The following is a 16,643-nucleotide window of genomic DNA, read 5'->3' on the forward strand; positions in this document are numbered from 1 at the left end:
GGGAGCCATTTAGGAGCGGACTGCGCCCCGAACAAAGATGGCCGCTGGGCACGGGGGAATGTTCAGCGACTGAGCGCTGTGCGGGGCGGAAGCGGAGAACGGGTCCGTCCGGAATAGCCCTCCCCGGGCTGCCGGCCTGTAGCTGAGCCTGGGCCCGATGAGCAAGGCGTGGCGGAGAGGGGGCGCCCCCGGCGGCAGGATGGAGGGGGCCGAGGCGGGTGAGGAGCGAGCGCGGTCCCCAGCCCCCCCCCCCGGCCGCTGCCGACACCTGGGGCCCGGGGTCCCCCCCTCCCAGGGACGTCTCGGGCCGCTGGGACCGGCCGGGGGGGTCCGGGGAGGGGCGGGAGCTGCCGGGGGGGGGGCGGGAAGGGAAAGGGAGGGGGCCCGCTGGGGGGCGGGAGCTGCCGGGGGGCGGGAGCCGCTGGGGGGAAGGGGCCCGGGCCGGGGGGGGGGCGGGAGCTGCCGGGAGGGGGAAGGGAAGGGGAGGGGGCCCGGTGGGGGGCGGGGGCCGCTGGGGGGAAGGGGCGGGGGCCCGGACCCGCTGGGGGGCGGGAGCTGCCGGGGGGTGGGGGCCCGGTGGGGGGAAGGGGAGGGGGCCCGGGGGGGGAGCCGGAGCTGCCGAGGGGCGGGAGCCGCTGGGGGGAAGGGGCACGGGCCCGGGGGGGGGGAGCTGTGGGGGACCGCTGGGGGGGTGGGCCCCGGGGATTTTATATGGCCTGCACTTGCTCCGCAGCCCTGGGGCCCCAGCCCCCGGCTAAGCAGAGCCGGGGTGGGAGTGGGATAGGGGGTATAGGAGCTGGGGGGGCTGTTGGGTCTCATCCCCTCCCCTGGGGAATCAGGGCAGCTCGTCCCTTCAGCCTGGTGCCCGGCCCCCGGGAATGCCCCAGGCCCGGTGCCCCTGTGCCGCCCGTGGGCAGCGAGGTGACGTGAGCGTCTGCGCGTGTCCCCAGGGGACCAGGACGAGTCCAGCGGGCACGGCTCCCACAAGAAGAAGCACAAGAAGCACAAGAAGAAGCACAAGAAGAGGCATCACCATGAAAACATGGGCGCCAGCTTCTCCTCCGAGCCCCTGGAGTCCGGCCCCCTGCTCCCCAAGCCCCAGCTCAAGCTCAAAATCAAGCTGGGGGGGCAGATTCTGGGCACCAAGAGGTAAGGGGGGCCCCAGCGTCTGCTCTGGGTGACGGGGGCGCTGGGAGGGAGGTGCGACGTTCTCGGGGCCAAGACTTATATTTCAAAATAGGAGTCGCCATACTGGCGAGACCATGGCCAGGATCCATGCCTGGATCAGACCAGCCTGGTCTCTCCCTCCAGGCCCTATCGGATCAGCAGGCCCCCCTCGCCCTGTGTTCCCACCCTGCCTCCCACTCCCCAGAATAGACCAATGGGCCCCCTGCCCTGGAGCTGTACAGTGGCCATGCTGGTGTTGTGCCGGAAGACACACGCCCACAGGTCCTAGTGCGGCTCTGTGGACGTGCAAGCTTTGCTGCACCCTAATGCGCAGGGTTTGTGGGCTGTCTCTCCAGCGTGCCGACCTTCACGGTGATCCCCGAGGTGCCGCGCTCGCCTTCCCCTCTGATGGTCGTGGACGACGAGGACGAGCCCATGGAGGGGGTCCCCATTGAGCAGTATCGGGCCTGGCTGGGTGAGTGCTAAAGGGGGAGATCCTCGCTCTGCAGCTCCGCAGCATTCCCAAACAGCAGTCAAGGAAGCCCAGCCCCTGAATAAGGGCTGGGAGGGGCCCCAGGGCAGCCGCATGGCTGGGGTGAGGCCCCTGGGGCAGGGAGGTATCAGGCGATCCCACATTCACCCGGCCGAGCTCTAAGTGCTCTCGTTTCCCTCCCAGAGGCAGTAACAAAATAGCTGTAATCAGCTTTGGGGGACCCCAGCTTCTCCCCCGGGCTGGGCTGCCCCAACTGCCTGGCTCTAGAAGGCCGGAGGCTGTTCCCTTGACTCTGTTCCGGCTTGGCTGGCGAGGCTGTGCGTGCTGCCCGGGGAGCCAGGGCTGAGCTCTGCCGGGCTCTGGGGTTTCCCCTGGTGGGAGCGAGAGACAGAGGAAGTGTGCAGCCAGGTCCTAGTTGGGGTCTGTTGGGGTGTCAGCCCCTGGAGAGAACAGTCCCTTGGGAGCAGGCCAGCCACTGGGAGTTCCAGGCGGCCCAAGAGAGGTGGTAACACACTGTCTCCCTGCCGGGGCAGCGCAGATGAAGACAGTAACCTGGACCCATCGCCCCTGCCGGACCTGGACTCGGAGAGCTGCTTCCCCGCCCGCGAGGACGAGGAGGAGGAGCGCTGGCTGGATGCGCTGGAGAAGGGCGAGCTGGACGACAACGGCGAGCTCAAGAAGGAGGTGGATGAGTCGCTGCTCACGGCCAGACAGGTGAGGGGGGCTGGGAGCCCTGCAGGGGTGGGTCAGTCCCTCCCTCCCATGTGGCCTAGGAAGGCTGATGGTGGCTGGTGCCTGCGGCCCACGTGCGCAGGGCGGTGGCTGCGATGTGCAGGGGTTGTGGCTGCAGCGGCCTGCTTGGTGCAGAGAGGAGCCGGGGTAGCACAGAATCCCCTGTGCCCAAAACTCTCCCATGCATGGGGCTTCAGAGCCCCTGTGGCCTGCCGGGCTCCCTGCCTTCACTGCACAGGGAGGCCCTGACACACGCACACTCCCCAGAGCCAGCCGATCTCCCCCCCGCTGGGGCGGGACTGGAGCTCCTCCCTCAGCCCATGCATTGGGTCTGACCGTCCCTCGTGCTCTGTGCCCCCCTGCAGAAAGCCCTCCTGCACAAGCAGCAGAGCCAGCCGCTCCTGGAGCTGCCCATGGGCTACAAGGCGAAGGAGATGACGGAGGAGATGCTGGTGAAGCGGGAGGAACGAGCCCGCAAGCGGCGGCTGCAGGCGGCCAAGAAGGCGGAGGAGAACAAGAACCAGACCATTGAGCGCCTCACCAAGACCAACAAGGCCAAGGTGAAGACGCTGCGGGAGCGCAAGGCCAAGCAGGCCCCGTGCCCCATGATTCGCTACTGCAACGCCGCGGACCGGATCACCGTGTCCTTCCCGCCCGGGGTCACGCTGCCCCTGCCGCCCTGCGCGCCCCCGCCTGTGCCTGCACCCACCACCTGCGGGGTCCGCGGCTGCCCCAACCGCAAGCGGTACTCCTGCTCGCGCACCGGCGTGCCCCTCTGCAGCTTCGCCTGCTACCGGAAGAACCTGCAGCTGCAGGAGGCGGTCGGCTAGGGGTCCTGGCGCTGACCCTGGCTGCCAGGCGCTGGCTGAAGATCCCTGCGTCCCTCTGGGGAGGCCCAGGGGGGACGTTCACTCTCCATCAGCTCAGGACGCAGCTGCTGCCCTTGTGACTGCGAGCTGAGGACCCTGGCGTCCGGGACCCCTACTGGGACTGGCTCATTCCCTGAGAGCTGAGTCATGTCTGAGCCCAGAGTCTGCCCCAGTGTGGCGTACATGGCTCCACGCAGCCTGGCCTCCCCGGGTCTCTCCCACCCTCCCAGCTGACTGGGAGGGATGGGAAACAGGCCAAGCTGGGCCTGGGCTCGGCCGCGTGGTGTCTCCAGGCCCTGCCACGAGGAGGCGTCTCCCGCCCTTCGGTGCCTGCCTGCAGGGCTGAGCTCTGCTGTGCTTGGGGGAGGGAGGAGCTTCTTCCAGCTGTCAGTGGAAGGACTGGCTGGGCCCCTACACCGTGGAGCTGTTAGCTCTCCTCCGTCCCAGTCTAGGAGAGGTGAATCAGCCAGCCCCATTGGCTGGGGCGAAAGTCTCTGCTGGATGTGCTCAAAGAGCCCCTCCCCCCAGGGCGGGTGTTGTGGGGCCGTGGGAGGCCCTTGGGGATGTGGGTGGTCCCCCTGCTGCCACTCACGCTCAGTAGCTATTGATGTGGGGAGGCAGTTGAGTGGGGTCCAAGCAGATGGAGGAGGTCAGGGCTGCCTGGGCCTGGCTCGCTGCCTCCTCCTGGCCAAGCTGTGTCACTGCAGCTCTCCAGACCACAGCGTGTGTGCGTGGGAAGGTGGGATGCTGCAGGCCCCTTCATGCCCTCCCCCTGCTCTCCTTGGGGCTGGGGGTTTGGGCCCAGGGACGCTCGTTACCTGTAACATTCATTAAACCCCACAGTACAGAGGGAAGATCTGTCGCTCCGGTGGGAGCCTCTCTTTGATCTCGGGGCTGGGCTGGTGGGTCGTGGGGGGGAGGCCTGGGCTCTCAGGTTCTGTTGGGGAAGGCAGGCTGGTCTCTGCTCCATGCACCCAGCCTGTGACCTCGGCCACCCTACTTCCAGAGCCCCTTGTACCAGGCCCCAGGGGACACTTCCAGAGCCCCCTGATCTCATCATCAGGTCCCCTGGGGGAGCGGCTGGGGCAGTAAGTCTTGCTGCTAAGGCCCAGGCTGTGGGGCCTGATCCCGGAGCCGAGATGTAGCCAAGGGTCGCTCGCCCAGTGTCATCCACTCGCCTCCTGGCTCCCGCCGCTGGGCTTGACCTGGCCCGTGGCCCAGGCTGGGATTCCCACCTCGTGCTCCCAGCTCCTCTGCTGGGGCCGTGTCCCAGGAGAGTCGCGCTCTTGGGTGCACATGAAGTATCGTCCTAGAGCTGCAATTCCTCATTCTTCCCCTCGTCCTGTGCCTGGCTGGCAGCACCTCTGCCCCCTCGCCGGGCCCAGCGACCCTGTGCAGAGCACTCGGTGTGGGAAGCCCAGGGCTGGCAGCACCTCCCCCAGCTCCCCCGCACCCAGCGACCCTGTGCAGAGCACTCGGTGTGGGAAGCCCAGGGCTGGCAGCGCCTCCCCCAGCTCCCCCGCACCCAGCGACCCTGTGCAGAGCACTCGGTGTGGGAAGCCCAGGGCTGGCAGCGCCTCCCCCAGCTCCCCTGCACCCAGCGACCCTGTGCAGAGCACTCGGTGTGGGAAGCCCAGGGCTGGCAGCGCCTCCCCCAGCTCCCCTGCACCCAGCGACCCTGTGCAGAGCACTCGGTGTGGGAAGCCCAGGGCTGGCAGCGCCTCCCCCAGCTCCCCCGCACCCAGCGACCCTGTGCAGAGCACTCGGTGTGGGAAGCCCAGGGCTGGCAGCGCCTCCCCCAGCTCCCCCGCACCCAGCGACCCTGTGCAGAGCACTCGGTGTGGGAAGCCCAGGGCTGGCAGCGCCTCCCCCAGCTCCCCCGCACCCAGCGACCCTGTGCAGAGCACTCGGTGTGGGAAGCCCAGGGCTGGCAGCGCCTCCCCCAGCTCCCCCGCACCCAGCGACCCTGTGCAGAGCACTCGGTGTGGGAAGCCCAGGGCTGGCAGCGCCTCCCCCAGCTCCCCCGCACCCAGCAACCCTGTGCAGAGCACTCGGTGTGGGAAGCCCAGGGCTGGCAGCACCTCCCCCAGCTCCCCCGCACCCAGCGACCCTGTGCAGAGCACTCGGTGTGGGAAGCCCAGGGCTGGCAGCGCCTCCCCCAGCTCCCCCGCACCCAGCGACCCTGTGCAGAGCACTCGGTGTGGGAAGCCCAGGGCTGGCAGCACCTCCTCTGCACCCAGCGACTTCTGGAGTGCAGCTTTTGGGCATAGGGCTGGCAGCCCTGGTGCTAAGGGGGACCCTACAATAACACAGCTGTGTGCAGCATTCCGAACAAATGGTTTTACCCTCCAGGGTAGCAGGCTTCCCTTCCCCACGTACGGCCGCCTGCGGCGCTGTGGGGCGATCAGGGGCTTTGGGGCCTTCCCGTCTTGGAATGGCCACTCAGCCACAGATCACCTGGCCCCTCGCCTGGGCTCCTGTCTTCGGGTGCCAGGCCAGCTCTTCGCAGGAAGATGTGAGAAGGTCCCCCAGCCCCATTGGACTGTTATGGACCAACCTGTTCAAAGGAGAAGCGCCTTCCTGTCCCACAGTTAGGGCTCAAAGTGGTCAGGGATGGCTGGGGCTGAGCTGACCCCAGCCCCCACCCTGTCCCTGGTGCAGATGTAGGTTAACACCCTTAACGTTCGTGAGCTAACCTTGAGCTCCGCCTCCTCCCCAGTCTGTACAACCCCCCCCGGCTGCCATCTGCCTGTCCTTCCTAACCCACCTCATCCCCTCGGGTGTAGCAGGGGAGCGGCTCGATGCCTATAGACACGGCCATTCCTTCTTGCCTGCTTCCTGCAGAGCTCCTGATTTCAGTGGCACCCTGGGGCAGGGAGTTCCCCAGGACAACGGGGGGATGTGTGTTTCCTTGCAGTGATTTGTCCTTGGATTGCATTGTCATCTCTCCTCAGACAGGGGTCTCTCTGGCCCCAGCAGGAACCCCCTTGGCTTTTGCTCTGTCCTTTCCCCAAGCTAGCCTGACCAGAACTGGACCCCAGGGCAGGGTGGCCCACCAGTTTATCGAACGCCACTAGCCCGGTTTGCCTATTATCCTCCCCCACATTCTCTCTGCACCCCGACAGCTCGTTGGCTGCTGCACTCTGAGCTGTGGTGCCAGCAGGCCCTGCCCCCGAGAACTGAGCCCCCAGAAAGGGCATGAGGAGGTCAGATTAAACCCTCCAATGGGCCTTACTTAGCATCTCTCAGCCCTGAATCCCAGGTGCTGCCTCTTCTCCTGGCTGGCTCTGAAGTTCCTCATGGGCATCTCTGTCCTACAGCCTCCTACCCCAATTGGGTGACCCGGCTGCCTGGCCCTTCCGGCAGTTTGTGGGTTGCAAAGAGGAAGGACAGAAACTTTTCTAAATAAAGGGCTGCTTCCCCTGCAGTTTCTGGCTGCTGTAGCCCGGGGCTGGGCCCAAGCTGGCTGTGTGTGGGTTGGGGGGTGGTGCGCTCCAGGGACCTGGGGCCGAGCCCGGCTGGGTGACCGCATGCCCACCTCGCCCCTTCAGGCTTCTTGGCCCATTGCAGACCCAGACAGGACAAGGCAGCAGGTGGCAAACATCATCAGATCCAACAGAGGCACCTCAGGTAAACCAGAGCCAATGCAAACAGATGTTATGCTCGTTAAGACCACCACAGAGCAAAGGCTTCCCACTAGTGCTCGCCGAGACCTGTCCCAGGACATGTCACCGTGCATGGTGTCAAGGTCACAGATGCAGAAGCCCGTCTCCCCCCTCTCCCTTGGACTCTCGCAGGTCGCCTCTGCTCCCACCCACCAGCCGGTCACGCCTGGGCCCTGCTCTGCGGTTCAGCTGTCAGTGCCGAGGACATCACAGCCCAGCCACTGCCCTGACCATCCCCTCACTAAGGTACGGCCAGCGCTTTCCCAGCTCCCCGGCAACGAGAGCCATGACTCGCCACAAAGACTTCACCAAATCCCTCCAAGCCTCTGCTGAGAGTATAGGTGGCGTGTGAACTCGGGGAGGCTAGCCCCCCCGCAGCTGCCGGTTCCCCAGCTGCAGACCACCCGATCACCTCCAGCCCAGAGCGCTGGGCGGCGTGAGCACCGGCCCCATCTACCTGGGCCACAAGCCCCCAGCCCAGTCACGGGGGAAGACAGGCAGAAGGAGGGGACCTGAGGGTGGAGCATGGGCGGGGCCACGCAGCTGTTTGGGGAGACTCAGCCTCCCCTGGTCTGTGATACCTGCCGCCCACGGCTGAGGCTGTATTCCAGGCCAAGAGAACCTGGTTTCAGCTCCCACCAGCGGTTCCTTGGCCAGGAGCTGATCTCACCCTGGCAGTGGGCCCAGCTGGGCACGTGCTGTGGTCGTGCATGAGGACGGGTAAATAGAGCTGTCACCTGCATATCACTGGCAGTGACTTGGTGTCGTCCGACCCGTTCACCTGGCTACAGGTAGATGTTAATAGGAGCAGGAAGAGAATGGATCCCTGTGCGACTCCCCAGAGGAGGGGTCCATCGATGGAGGTGCAGATTCCTCTCTCCTCAGGAAGGCCTCAAACCATTCTAGTGCCTTACCCTGGGCCCTGCCGCCACAGCAGTACCCACGGGCAACGGTGTCGAATGCTGCAGAGGGGCCCAGGGGGATGGGAGGTGAGCTGGTTACAGGAATATGCAGGTAAGTCAGCTCTGTTATTTACCCAGCGTCATGCACGACCACAACACTAGCGCCAGGCGTGGATGAGTTGGGCTCAGGGCCGAGGAACTGCTGGCGGAAGCTGAAACCCAGCAAGACGGAGGTGCCGCTGGCGGGCAGAGGAAAGCACTTTGAAGAGTGCAGCCATGGCATAGTCCCCGTTAGTGGAAAGTTCATGCCCACAATTGGTTGGTTCAGTCTGTAGTTTAGGGGGCCCCTAGATTCCTCTTTGGAGCTGAACTCTCACATAACAGCACTCACAAGTAAAGCTTTTTACCCGCTCTGGCTGGCTAGGAGATGCCAGTGACCTGGGCCTGGTTAGACAAGCCTGCGTCACCTCCCAGGGGACTACAGCAACGCAACATCACTGGGCGTGAAGCCACCACTTTAGGAAACTCCAGCTGCTACGGAAGACTGCAAAGCATCTCCCCACCACTGCGAGCCCAGCAGGTCTGTCCTTGGCTCTCTGCACTGGCTTCCCATAGCCTGCAAATCAAGTTGAAGGTTTCAATCCTTGTCTTCAAGGTACTCAATGATCTGGGTGCAGGATGGGAAGAGATCCCTTATGTCTCTGGGAGGAGGAGAATGCTACTCCCCTGGCACAATGGGCCTCTCTACAATAAGGGTACAGCTCATCTGTTCCTGGGGCCAGTCCTGTGCCATGAACATCCCCAGACAGCAGCGGGGGCAATGCCTGTGTCAACTTGTGAAGTGTTCTGTGCCAGGGCTGAAATATTGGCACTGTCACTACTTGAGACCTGCCCAGCCTGTTGGGTTGCAGTCTAGATGGCTGCCCTGCCAGGGAAAGGTATTTAACACCTTCGAGGGACCAGTAGTAAGAGCCCTCCTGAAGAATGCAGGGGGGGGCATCCACTCTCTATAACTCTCAACCAGTGGCCCACCCCCATGGAACAACAGGGGCCCATACAAGGGCCCAGAAGGGAGAGGGAACTTCAGCGTGGGAGCACACGGCACAGAGCTGGTGGCCCCGTTAAGAGTGGGGTTCTGCTGGCAGGCTGTGGCCGCCTCATGCGAGAGGGCAGAAGGGACTCTCTGCCTAGTGGGATTCACTCACAAGCCAGGAGGGTGAGCTCTGCAGGAGGGGCGGATGTCTCAGGCCTTCTGTTGTTTTCAATATTCCAGGGCTTTCTGGGTAAAGCTGCCGGGTAAAGAAATCCCTTTGCTGAGGCTGTGTGCCTTGCTTTCCCGGGGTCAAACTAGGTGCCCCCTGTGACGTTAGGAGTGTAATATAATATCTCATTGAAAGGTGACAGGGCCAGAAAGAGTTAATTACCTCACAGACTGACCTGACCCATGGCCGAACTTTAGAGACTGGTTAGGAAGATCTGTAAATGAATAGAGCTTGGAAATGCAGAGATAGGATAGATGTTTGCTCAGGTCTTGTGATGTAAGCAAACAAGTCTTGTCTATTGATATAGATTTGATTCAAGGATCAAAAAAGGAATAGTAATGTTTAGGAAGACACTTGAGTGAAATAGTATTATTGTCTCTGTCTCTTTGAAGATTGTGGTAACCTGTATCTGAACTGTTTAATGGATAAATTACCCTGTGCTAATTGCCATGATATTTGGGAGAGGAAAGTTGAACCTATTGTCGTCTCAGGCCAAGAGACTGCTGGAAATGTATAAGAACCCCTGGGACACGATCCTTCTGCATCTCAGATCTGCTTTGGGTTTCAAGAAGGGGAAACCTTAAGCCACAAGAAGTGAGATCCCCAGTCACTGACTGGAGTCACCCTGAATATGGACATTGGACTATCCTATGGACTATTTCTAAAAGGACTTTTGGCAACTACAAACTCACCATTTCTGCTATGTAACTGGACCTCAAGAAATTGAACTCAAGTCTGTATGTATATTGATCTTTTAACCAACACTCTCTCTTTTCTTTTTTAAAACATTTTAGCTTAGTTAATAAGAATTGGCTATTAGCGTGTATTTTGGGTAAGATCTAAGATATCCTTTGACCTGGGTGTGTGGCTGATCCTTTGGGAGTGGGAGAACCTTTTATTTGATATGATGAAATAAGATTTTCAGAATTTATCATCCTATATTTGACGCGTGTCTGGACGGAGGCTTGAGGCTGGGTACTTTAAGGGAACTGCGTTGTTTGGACTTCTGAGTAACCAATGAGGTAATACACCGGCTGTTTTGTGCTGGTTGGTAAATCTAAGTATTAGAATATCCACCAGCGTTTGGGGTTTGTCTGCCCTGTTTTGTTTGCAGTTCACCCTGAGTGACCTCAGCTGGCTCCCACAGGCAGCATTGTTACACCCCAAGTTGGAGGGAACTTGGGGAGAGCCTCTGGAAGTGACACAAGGTGGTGTGAGACACTGAGTATGGGGTCAAGGGCTACTAGGCCCCACATCCCAGGGAAGGGGGTCAGAGAAGAGATCTAAGTTTGGGTGCCTGCCCTAAGGCCCCAGAAGAGGAAATAGGGACTAGCCTGTAGCCAGACCCTGCTGGCTTGGAAGTTGTTGGATGTCTGTGAGTGACTCCACTTGCAGCAGCCTGGTGCCTGTACAGAGAGCACTGGGCCAAGTGCTAACACCAAGGGACATCCCCACCCTCTGCCCCAGACACGGGGCCCTGGCCACCCTCTGCTCTGCCCTGTGCATGGAGCCGCCTGGGCAATCAGAAACATGCCCTGAGTCCTTGTGCAGCACCACTGCCTTGCCCTGTGCACAGCACCCAGACCCCCACCCTGCCCACAGCACCCAGACCCCCACCCTGCCCTGCCCCGTGCACAGCACCCAGACCCCCATCCTGCCCTGCCCGGTGCACCCAGACCCCCGCCCTGCCTTGCCCACAACACCCAGACCCCCACCCTGTCCTGCCCGGTGCACCCAGACCCCCACCCTGTCCTGCCCACAGCACCCAGACCCCCACCCTGCCCTGCCCCGTGCACAGCACCCAGACCCCCGCCCTGCTCTGCCCACAGCACCCAGACCCCCGCCCTGTCCTGTGCACAGCACCCAGACCCCCGCCCTGTCCCGTGCACAGCACCCAGACCCCCACCCTGCCCTGCCCTGCCCGGTGCACCCAGACCCCCGCCCTGCTCTGCCCACAGCACCCAGACCCCCACCCTGCCCACAGCACCCAGACCCCCACCCTGCTCTGCCCACAGCACCCGGGAACAGCCGGCAGAGGGCGGACTGTAGCAATTAGTGCCCGAGAGGGTTGCCCGGTGGTTCCGTTGGCTGACTCGCTTGTCAGTCACGTTCACACTGGACAGTGTGTGGTTTCCATTGGTCACAGCTCCTGTCAGTAATAACCTGGGGTGGATCTCGCCTTCCATTGGGCAGGTACTTGTTAAGTTCCACCCAGAGGGCGGGTGTCCATCTTCTATTGGTTTTGGTAACTATCAGTCTATCACCGAGACCGAGATCAGCCCTGCCTTTGGCCAGAGCTGCTGGCAGTCAGTCTTGGAGAGGCGGGAAGGCGATCTCCATTGGCCACGCTTCCTGTCCGTCATCGTCGGGGCCGGGTCTCGGTCTCTTTGTCTCCTGTTGTTGGGCGTGGGGTGCAGGTAGGTCGCCGCTGATTGGCCGAGGCAGGGCGGGGTGGCGGCGCTGATTGGCGGCTGGCCGCAGCTCGGGAGCGGATTGGCCGAAGGGGGCGGCGGGGGGCGGGCGTTGCGGCCCGGGCGCGATGGCGGCGGCGGAGGCTGAGGAGACGGGCCGGGCGGCCGGGATGGAGGCGGCGGCCCCGGGGCCGGGGGGGCGGCTGCTGCTGCTGCTGCGGGCGGCGGGGGCCGGGGCGGCGGCGCTGGAGCGGGGGCCGCGGGGGGCTGTAGGCGGCGCCATGGAGCGGCCCGGGGGCGGCGGCGGCTCCGAGGGGGCCTGGGCCGCGCTGCTGGGCCGGCAGCAGCAGCAGGTACCGCGGGGCCGGGGGGGGCCGGACTGAGACCCGGGGGGGGCGGGGCTGGGCCTGCTCCGACCCCCCCCCCCCCCGTGTCCGCACGAGCGCGTCGGTCCGCCGGGGTCTGTGTGTGTGTGTGACCGGGGGGGGGCGGGGTGTGTGTGTGTGTGTGTGTGTGACCCGCGGGGGGGGGGGGCGGGGTCTGTGTGTGTGTGTGTGACCGGGGGGGGGGGGCGGTGTGTGTGTGTGTGTGTGACCGGGGGGGGGGGGCGGGGTGTGTGTGTGTGTGTGTGACCGGGGGGGGGGGCGGGGTGTGTGTGTGTGTGTGTGTGTGACCGGGGGGGGGGGCGGGGTGTGTGTGTGTGACCGGGGGGGGGGGCGTGTGTGTGTGTGTGTGTGACCGGGGGGGGGGGGGGCGTGTGTGTGTGTGTGTGTGACCGGGGGGGGGGGGGCGTGTGTGTGTGTGTGTGTGTGTGTGTGTGTGACCGGGGGGGGGGGGCGGTGTGTGTGTGTGTGTGTGTGACCGGGGGGGGGGGCGGGGTGTGTGTGTGTGTGTGTGACCGGGGGGGGGGGCGGGGTGTGTGTGTGTGTGTGTGTGACCCGCGGGGGGGGGGGGCGCGGTGTGTGTGTGTGTGTGTGACCCGCGGGGGGGGGCGCGGTGTGTGTGTGTGTGAGACCCGCGGGGGGGGGGGGGGGTGTGAGACCCGCGGGGGGGGGGGGGTGTGAGACCCGCGGGGGGGGGGGGCCGCGGGGTGTGTGTGTGAGACCCGCGGGGGGGGGGGCCGCGGGGTGTGTGTGTGTGTGACGACCCCCCCCCCCCGTGTGCCGTGTGTGGCCGCTGCCGGGGGCTGAGCGCTCGTGTCCCGCAGCGCGCGCCTGGGGGAGCCGTGGACGCGGTGCCCGGGCAGGGTTTGCCCCGTGCGGCCGGGACCGGCCCCGTGTCGCCCGCGCCCCAGGCCGCGCTGGGGTTGGAAACCAGCCCAGGGCGCTCCGGTGTCTGCCCCGGCAACCCCGAGGGGAACCCCGCAGAGCGTCCCCCGGGCCGGGCCGGCCGCGGTGTAACATCGCACCTGCGATCAGCCCGGAGCAGTGTGTGTAGACGGGGCCAGGCCTGGAGCAGGCTCCGTTCGGGGGGAGGGAGCCCGCCGTGACCCCGGCTTCGAGACCCGGGCAGCCCCTCGGGGATGCTGGAGAGAGGCTCGGTAGGGGCCTTGGCGGGGCAGAGAGGGGCCCGGCTCCAGGCTTGTGTAGAGAGGCGTGGGGGGGATCCCTTTAGCCGGGTGGGGACACTGCACCAGCAGTGGCAGCTGGCGCTGGAGCGGCTCGTGCCAACCTGCAGCCCTGGCTCCACAGAGGAGTGTGTGTTGGGGGGAGGGACTGAGCCCTCTGTGCGCTTCAGGGGACTTGGCCTGGCCCTGCCCGTAGTTGCATGAGGCGCCTGCACCGGAGACTGCGTGGACGCCCGGCCCCTGTCCTGGAGCGCTGCTGCGGGGCATCGTGCAGCTCGGAGGCCCTCGGGCATGGGAGCGCGGCAGGGTCTGTCTGAGGCTGCAGCCAACCAGCCCACAACGTAGGGGCTCCCAGGCTGTTCTGCAGGGCTGTGCCCCATCTGCGGTGCCAGTGCAGTGCGGGGGGAGGGGACTGGTGGGGTGGCTGTGGAGTGTAATGCCAGGTCCTCTCCCTGCAGGCTCGGGAATACTGCCCAGGGGTGAAGAACCAGCCCTACGTGTGTGAGACGGGCCACTGCTGCGGAGAGACTGGATGCTGCACCTACTACTACGAGCTCTGGTGTGAGTGGCACTAGGCGGCCAGGGGTTGGGGCCAGCACCTGCGTCTCCGGGATCCTTACTGCGATGGGAGGAGCTGTCAGCCTCTCCTGGCAGGGAGCAGGGCTCGGTGCTGGCTGTGGGGGGAGTTCCCGTCTGCTCCAGGCCCGGCCTGGTCCAGCAGGGGCACTGACTGGGGGGAGTTCCCGTCTGCTCCAGGCCCGGCCTGGTCCAGCAGGGGCACTGACTGGGGGGAGTTCCCGTCTGCTCCAGGCCCGGCCTGGTCCAGCAGGGGCACTGACTGGGGGGAGTTCCCGGCTGCTCCAGGCCTGGCCTGGTCCAGGTGGGGGGTACTGGGGGGAGTTCCCGGCTGCTCCAGCCCTGGCCTGGTCCAGGTGGGGGGTACTGGGGGGAGTTCCCGGCTGCTCCAGGCCCGGCCTGGTCCAGGTGGGGGGTACTGGGGGGAGTTCCCGGCTGCTCCAGGCCCGGCTGCTCCAGGTGGGGGGTACTGGGGGGAGTTCCCGGCTGCTCCAGGCCCGGCTGGTCCAGGTGGGGGGTACTGGGGGGAGTTCCCGGCTGCTCCAGGCCCGGCTGGTCCAGGTGGGGGGTACTGGGGACCCCTGGAGAAGGGCTGTTCTCAAGGGTTCTCCTGTCTGTAGGGTTCTGGCTCCTTTGGACTATTCTCATCCTCTTCAGCTGCTGCTGCGCCTACCGGCACCGCCGCGCCAAACTGCGTCTGCAGCAGCAGCAGCGGCAGCGTGAGATCAACCTCATCGCCTACCACGGTGCCTGCAACTACCCCACCTCCATGCTGGATCTCAGTGAGTGTCGCGCAGCCTCTGCGAGCTCAGCTCGGGCAGCATGGCGCTGGCCACCCCCAGCCAGGCTGGCTCTCAGACCCCTGAGCTGGAAAGCCAGCCTAGGTCTTACCCCGCTGTTGCTGGAAAGTTGTGCATGGAACTAGATCCTCCACTGTCGGGGGAGCGCCCTGGCCTGAGGCTGCGTCCTCACCAGCTCAGGTGTAACATCTGTGGCGTGGCTCTGGACCCCATGGGGCGGTCAGCCTGGGAAGCACAGTGAGGGCAGGGTGGCGGGCAGGCTGTGTCTGGGGCAGAGGGGGCAATGCCAGGAGCACACAGCTGAGGGGCTGACAGGAGGGGCAGCTCCAGAGGCCTGGAGGTGAGCTGGGCTCCCAGGGCGGGAAGCAGGTGGGGTTGCCTGGTGGGGAGAGGAGCTGTGGTTGTGGCTGGCCCCCTTTGGGTTCCCAGGTGACTCTCTCTCTCTCTCCCCTCCAGGGATGCTGGCTTCCTTTAAGCTGCCCGCCTATGAGGAGGTGGCTCACCGTCCCAGCACCCCTCCTCCCCCCTACAGCACCATCCTAGCCCAGCTGGGTGGGCCGCATAGCCGCCTGGGCTCCAGTCCCCTGACCCTGTCTCCCAGCTCGGAGAATTTCACCAGCTGCTCGTGCGAGTCGAGCTGCCTCACCTCCCCTAGCAGCACGTCGCTGTCGGTGCAGATCACGGATGAGACGGAGCGCAGCCAGGCCAGCACGCCCAGCGAGGAAGGTGGCAGCAGCAGCACGGGCACCGGCGCCAGCTGGGAGCTGCCCGAGGAGCCAGCCCCCTGCGAGGCCCCACCCAAGCAGACCCTCTTCTCCTCCAACGTGGATTTCTTCGAGGCCGACTACCACCGCTGCTCAGACATCGAGGAAGAGGAGGAGGAGGAGTGCATGGGGGAGGAGGAGGGCGCGGCCCAGGGGGACAGCAGTGAGCATTTCCGGCACCGGCGCCTGACGGGCGATTCGGGCATTGAGGTGGGGCGCTGCCAGGAGGAGGAGGGCGGGGAGGACAGTGAGGAAGAGACGCACCTGCTCAGCAAGGTGGGGCCCGAGTCCCCCCAGCTCTCGGAGTGCAAGAGCCTCTGTGGGCTCCAGAGCGACGGGGGCAGTGAGGAGCCTGGCTCGCCTGTCCTGCCTGTCTGAGCCCTGAGCTGGGGGCTGCCCCAGACGGCAGCTCCCCACTTCCTGCCCTGTGACCCCAGCTCCCTTTCCCTGCCTGGCAGCCCCCACCTCTGTGCTCCTGGCCGAGGTCTCTGCAGGCTGTCTGTCCCTGTCCCATGCCTGGGACTCCTGCCCTGTGATGTGGGGTGTGTAGAATTGTGTGGGGCTGAGAGGCTCTTCCTGTACCTCGAGAGGCAGTGTCCCGGCCCCTGGCCTCTTCCTGCCCCACATGCTGGGCAGTGGGGGGGGAGCTGGGGCCAGGGTAGCTGCCTCTGGGCCCTTCCCTCTCCTGAGTGATTGTGGCTGGGAGCGTTGGGGCTCCATGCTCACCAGCGCCCTGCGTGGGCTTTCCCCTCCCTGGTGGGCAGGACAGCAGGCAGCTCCTAGCTGCAGGGGGGGGTCCCACCTGCCCAGCGACCAAACCCCTCCTGTCCCAGGGCCCTGCCTCCAGCTCTGCTTCTGCCCTGTGTGCCGGCTCGGGGACAATTTGCACCGGCACCACGTGGCTGACTGACCCCTCCCTGGGGTGTGGACTCTTGGCATGGAGCCCCTGGGGAGAGCGTGCCCTCGTGGGGGGCTGTCCCCCCAAACTGACTCTCTGTAGACGATGTGTGTCCCTCACTCTGCGTGCTGCTGTCATTTGTTGGGTACCATGTGTAGCGCTGCCCTGCCCGGGCACTTCCCCTCCCCCCGTAGAGTTCCCACTGGGACTGGGTTTTGGTGGAATTGCACGAATCAGATTATTCCTGCCCAGCGCCCCCTCCCCCTCCCAAAGTGCTTCTCCTGGGGAGTGTGGGGTGGCTGGCCTGGGGCAGCTAGCAGCCTTCCCCATGGCAACCCGTCACTTGGAGTGGGGGGTGGGCGGCTGCCTTGGAGGGAGACACGGCCTCTGCTCCCAGCCTGCGGGTCTGTGCTCTGGGGGACAGTAGTTCTCATTATTAAAGAGATGTGGAATTACAGCCTGAGAGTGTCTGTGGGGGGGTGGGAGTGGGGGAGAGGCAAACCCCCCTCCTGCCGCTTGGGCTCCAAGCTGGAGAGA

General features: G+C 64.9%; 2 protein-coding genes and 1 long non-coding RNA gene across 4 annotated transcripts; all 3 read left to right on the top strand.

The window, feature by feature from the left end:
- Positions 1–47: 47 nt before the first annotated feature.
- On the top strand, positions 48–4,115 carry INO80B (INO80 complex subunit B). Its single transcript, XM_005278423.4, has 5 exons — positions 48–218; positions 951–1,149; positions 1,524–1,642; positions 2,199–2,374; positions 2,758–4,115. Exons 1-5 carry the CDS (start codon positions 158–160, stop codon positions 3,220–3,222), a joined length of 1,020 nt encoding a protein of 339 aa, XP_005278480.1. The 5' UTR covers positions 48–157; the 3' UTR covers positions 3,223–4,115.
- Positions 4,116–7,442: 3,327 nt separating this feature from the next.
- LOC135983848 (uncharacterized) lies at positions 7,443–9,896 on the top strand. Its single transcript, XR_010601672.1, has 2 exons — positions 7,443–8,483; positions 9,483–9,896. It is a non-coding gene; the product is annotated as an uncharacterized LOC135983848 (long non-coding RNA).
- Positions 9,897–11,614: 1,718 nt separating this feature from the next.
- WBP1 (WW domain binding protein 1) lies at positions 11,615–16,563 on the top strand. Of its 2 annotated transcripts, none has more exons than XM_065598505.1 (4): positions 11,615–11,854; positions 13,527–13,629; positions 14,265–14,426; positions 14,901–16,563. In XM_065598505.1, the coding sequence occupies exons 1-4, from the start codon at positions 11,630–11,632 to the stop codon at positions 15,584–15,586; spliced, it is 1,176 nt and encodes a 391-aa protein (XP_065454577.1). In that variant the 5' UTR covers positions 11,615–11,629; the 3' UTR covers positions 15,587–16,563. The 2 variants fall into 2 exon arrangements, with proteins under 2 accessions (XP_065454577.1, XP_042700822.2); XM_042844888.2 differs by lacking the exon at positions 11,615–11,854 and adding an exon at positions 12,702–13,041.
- Positions 16,564–16,643: the final 80 nt, after the last annotated feature.

This window comes from Chrysemys picta, chromosome 5 (genome assembly GCF_011386835.1).
Source record: "Chrysemys picta bellii isolate R12L10 chromosome 5, ASM1138683v2, whole genome shotgun sequence".
Lineage (NCBI taxonomy): Eukaryota > Metazoa > Chordata > Testudines > Emydidae > Chrysemys > Chrysemys picta.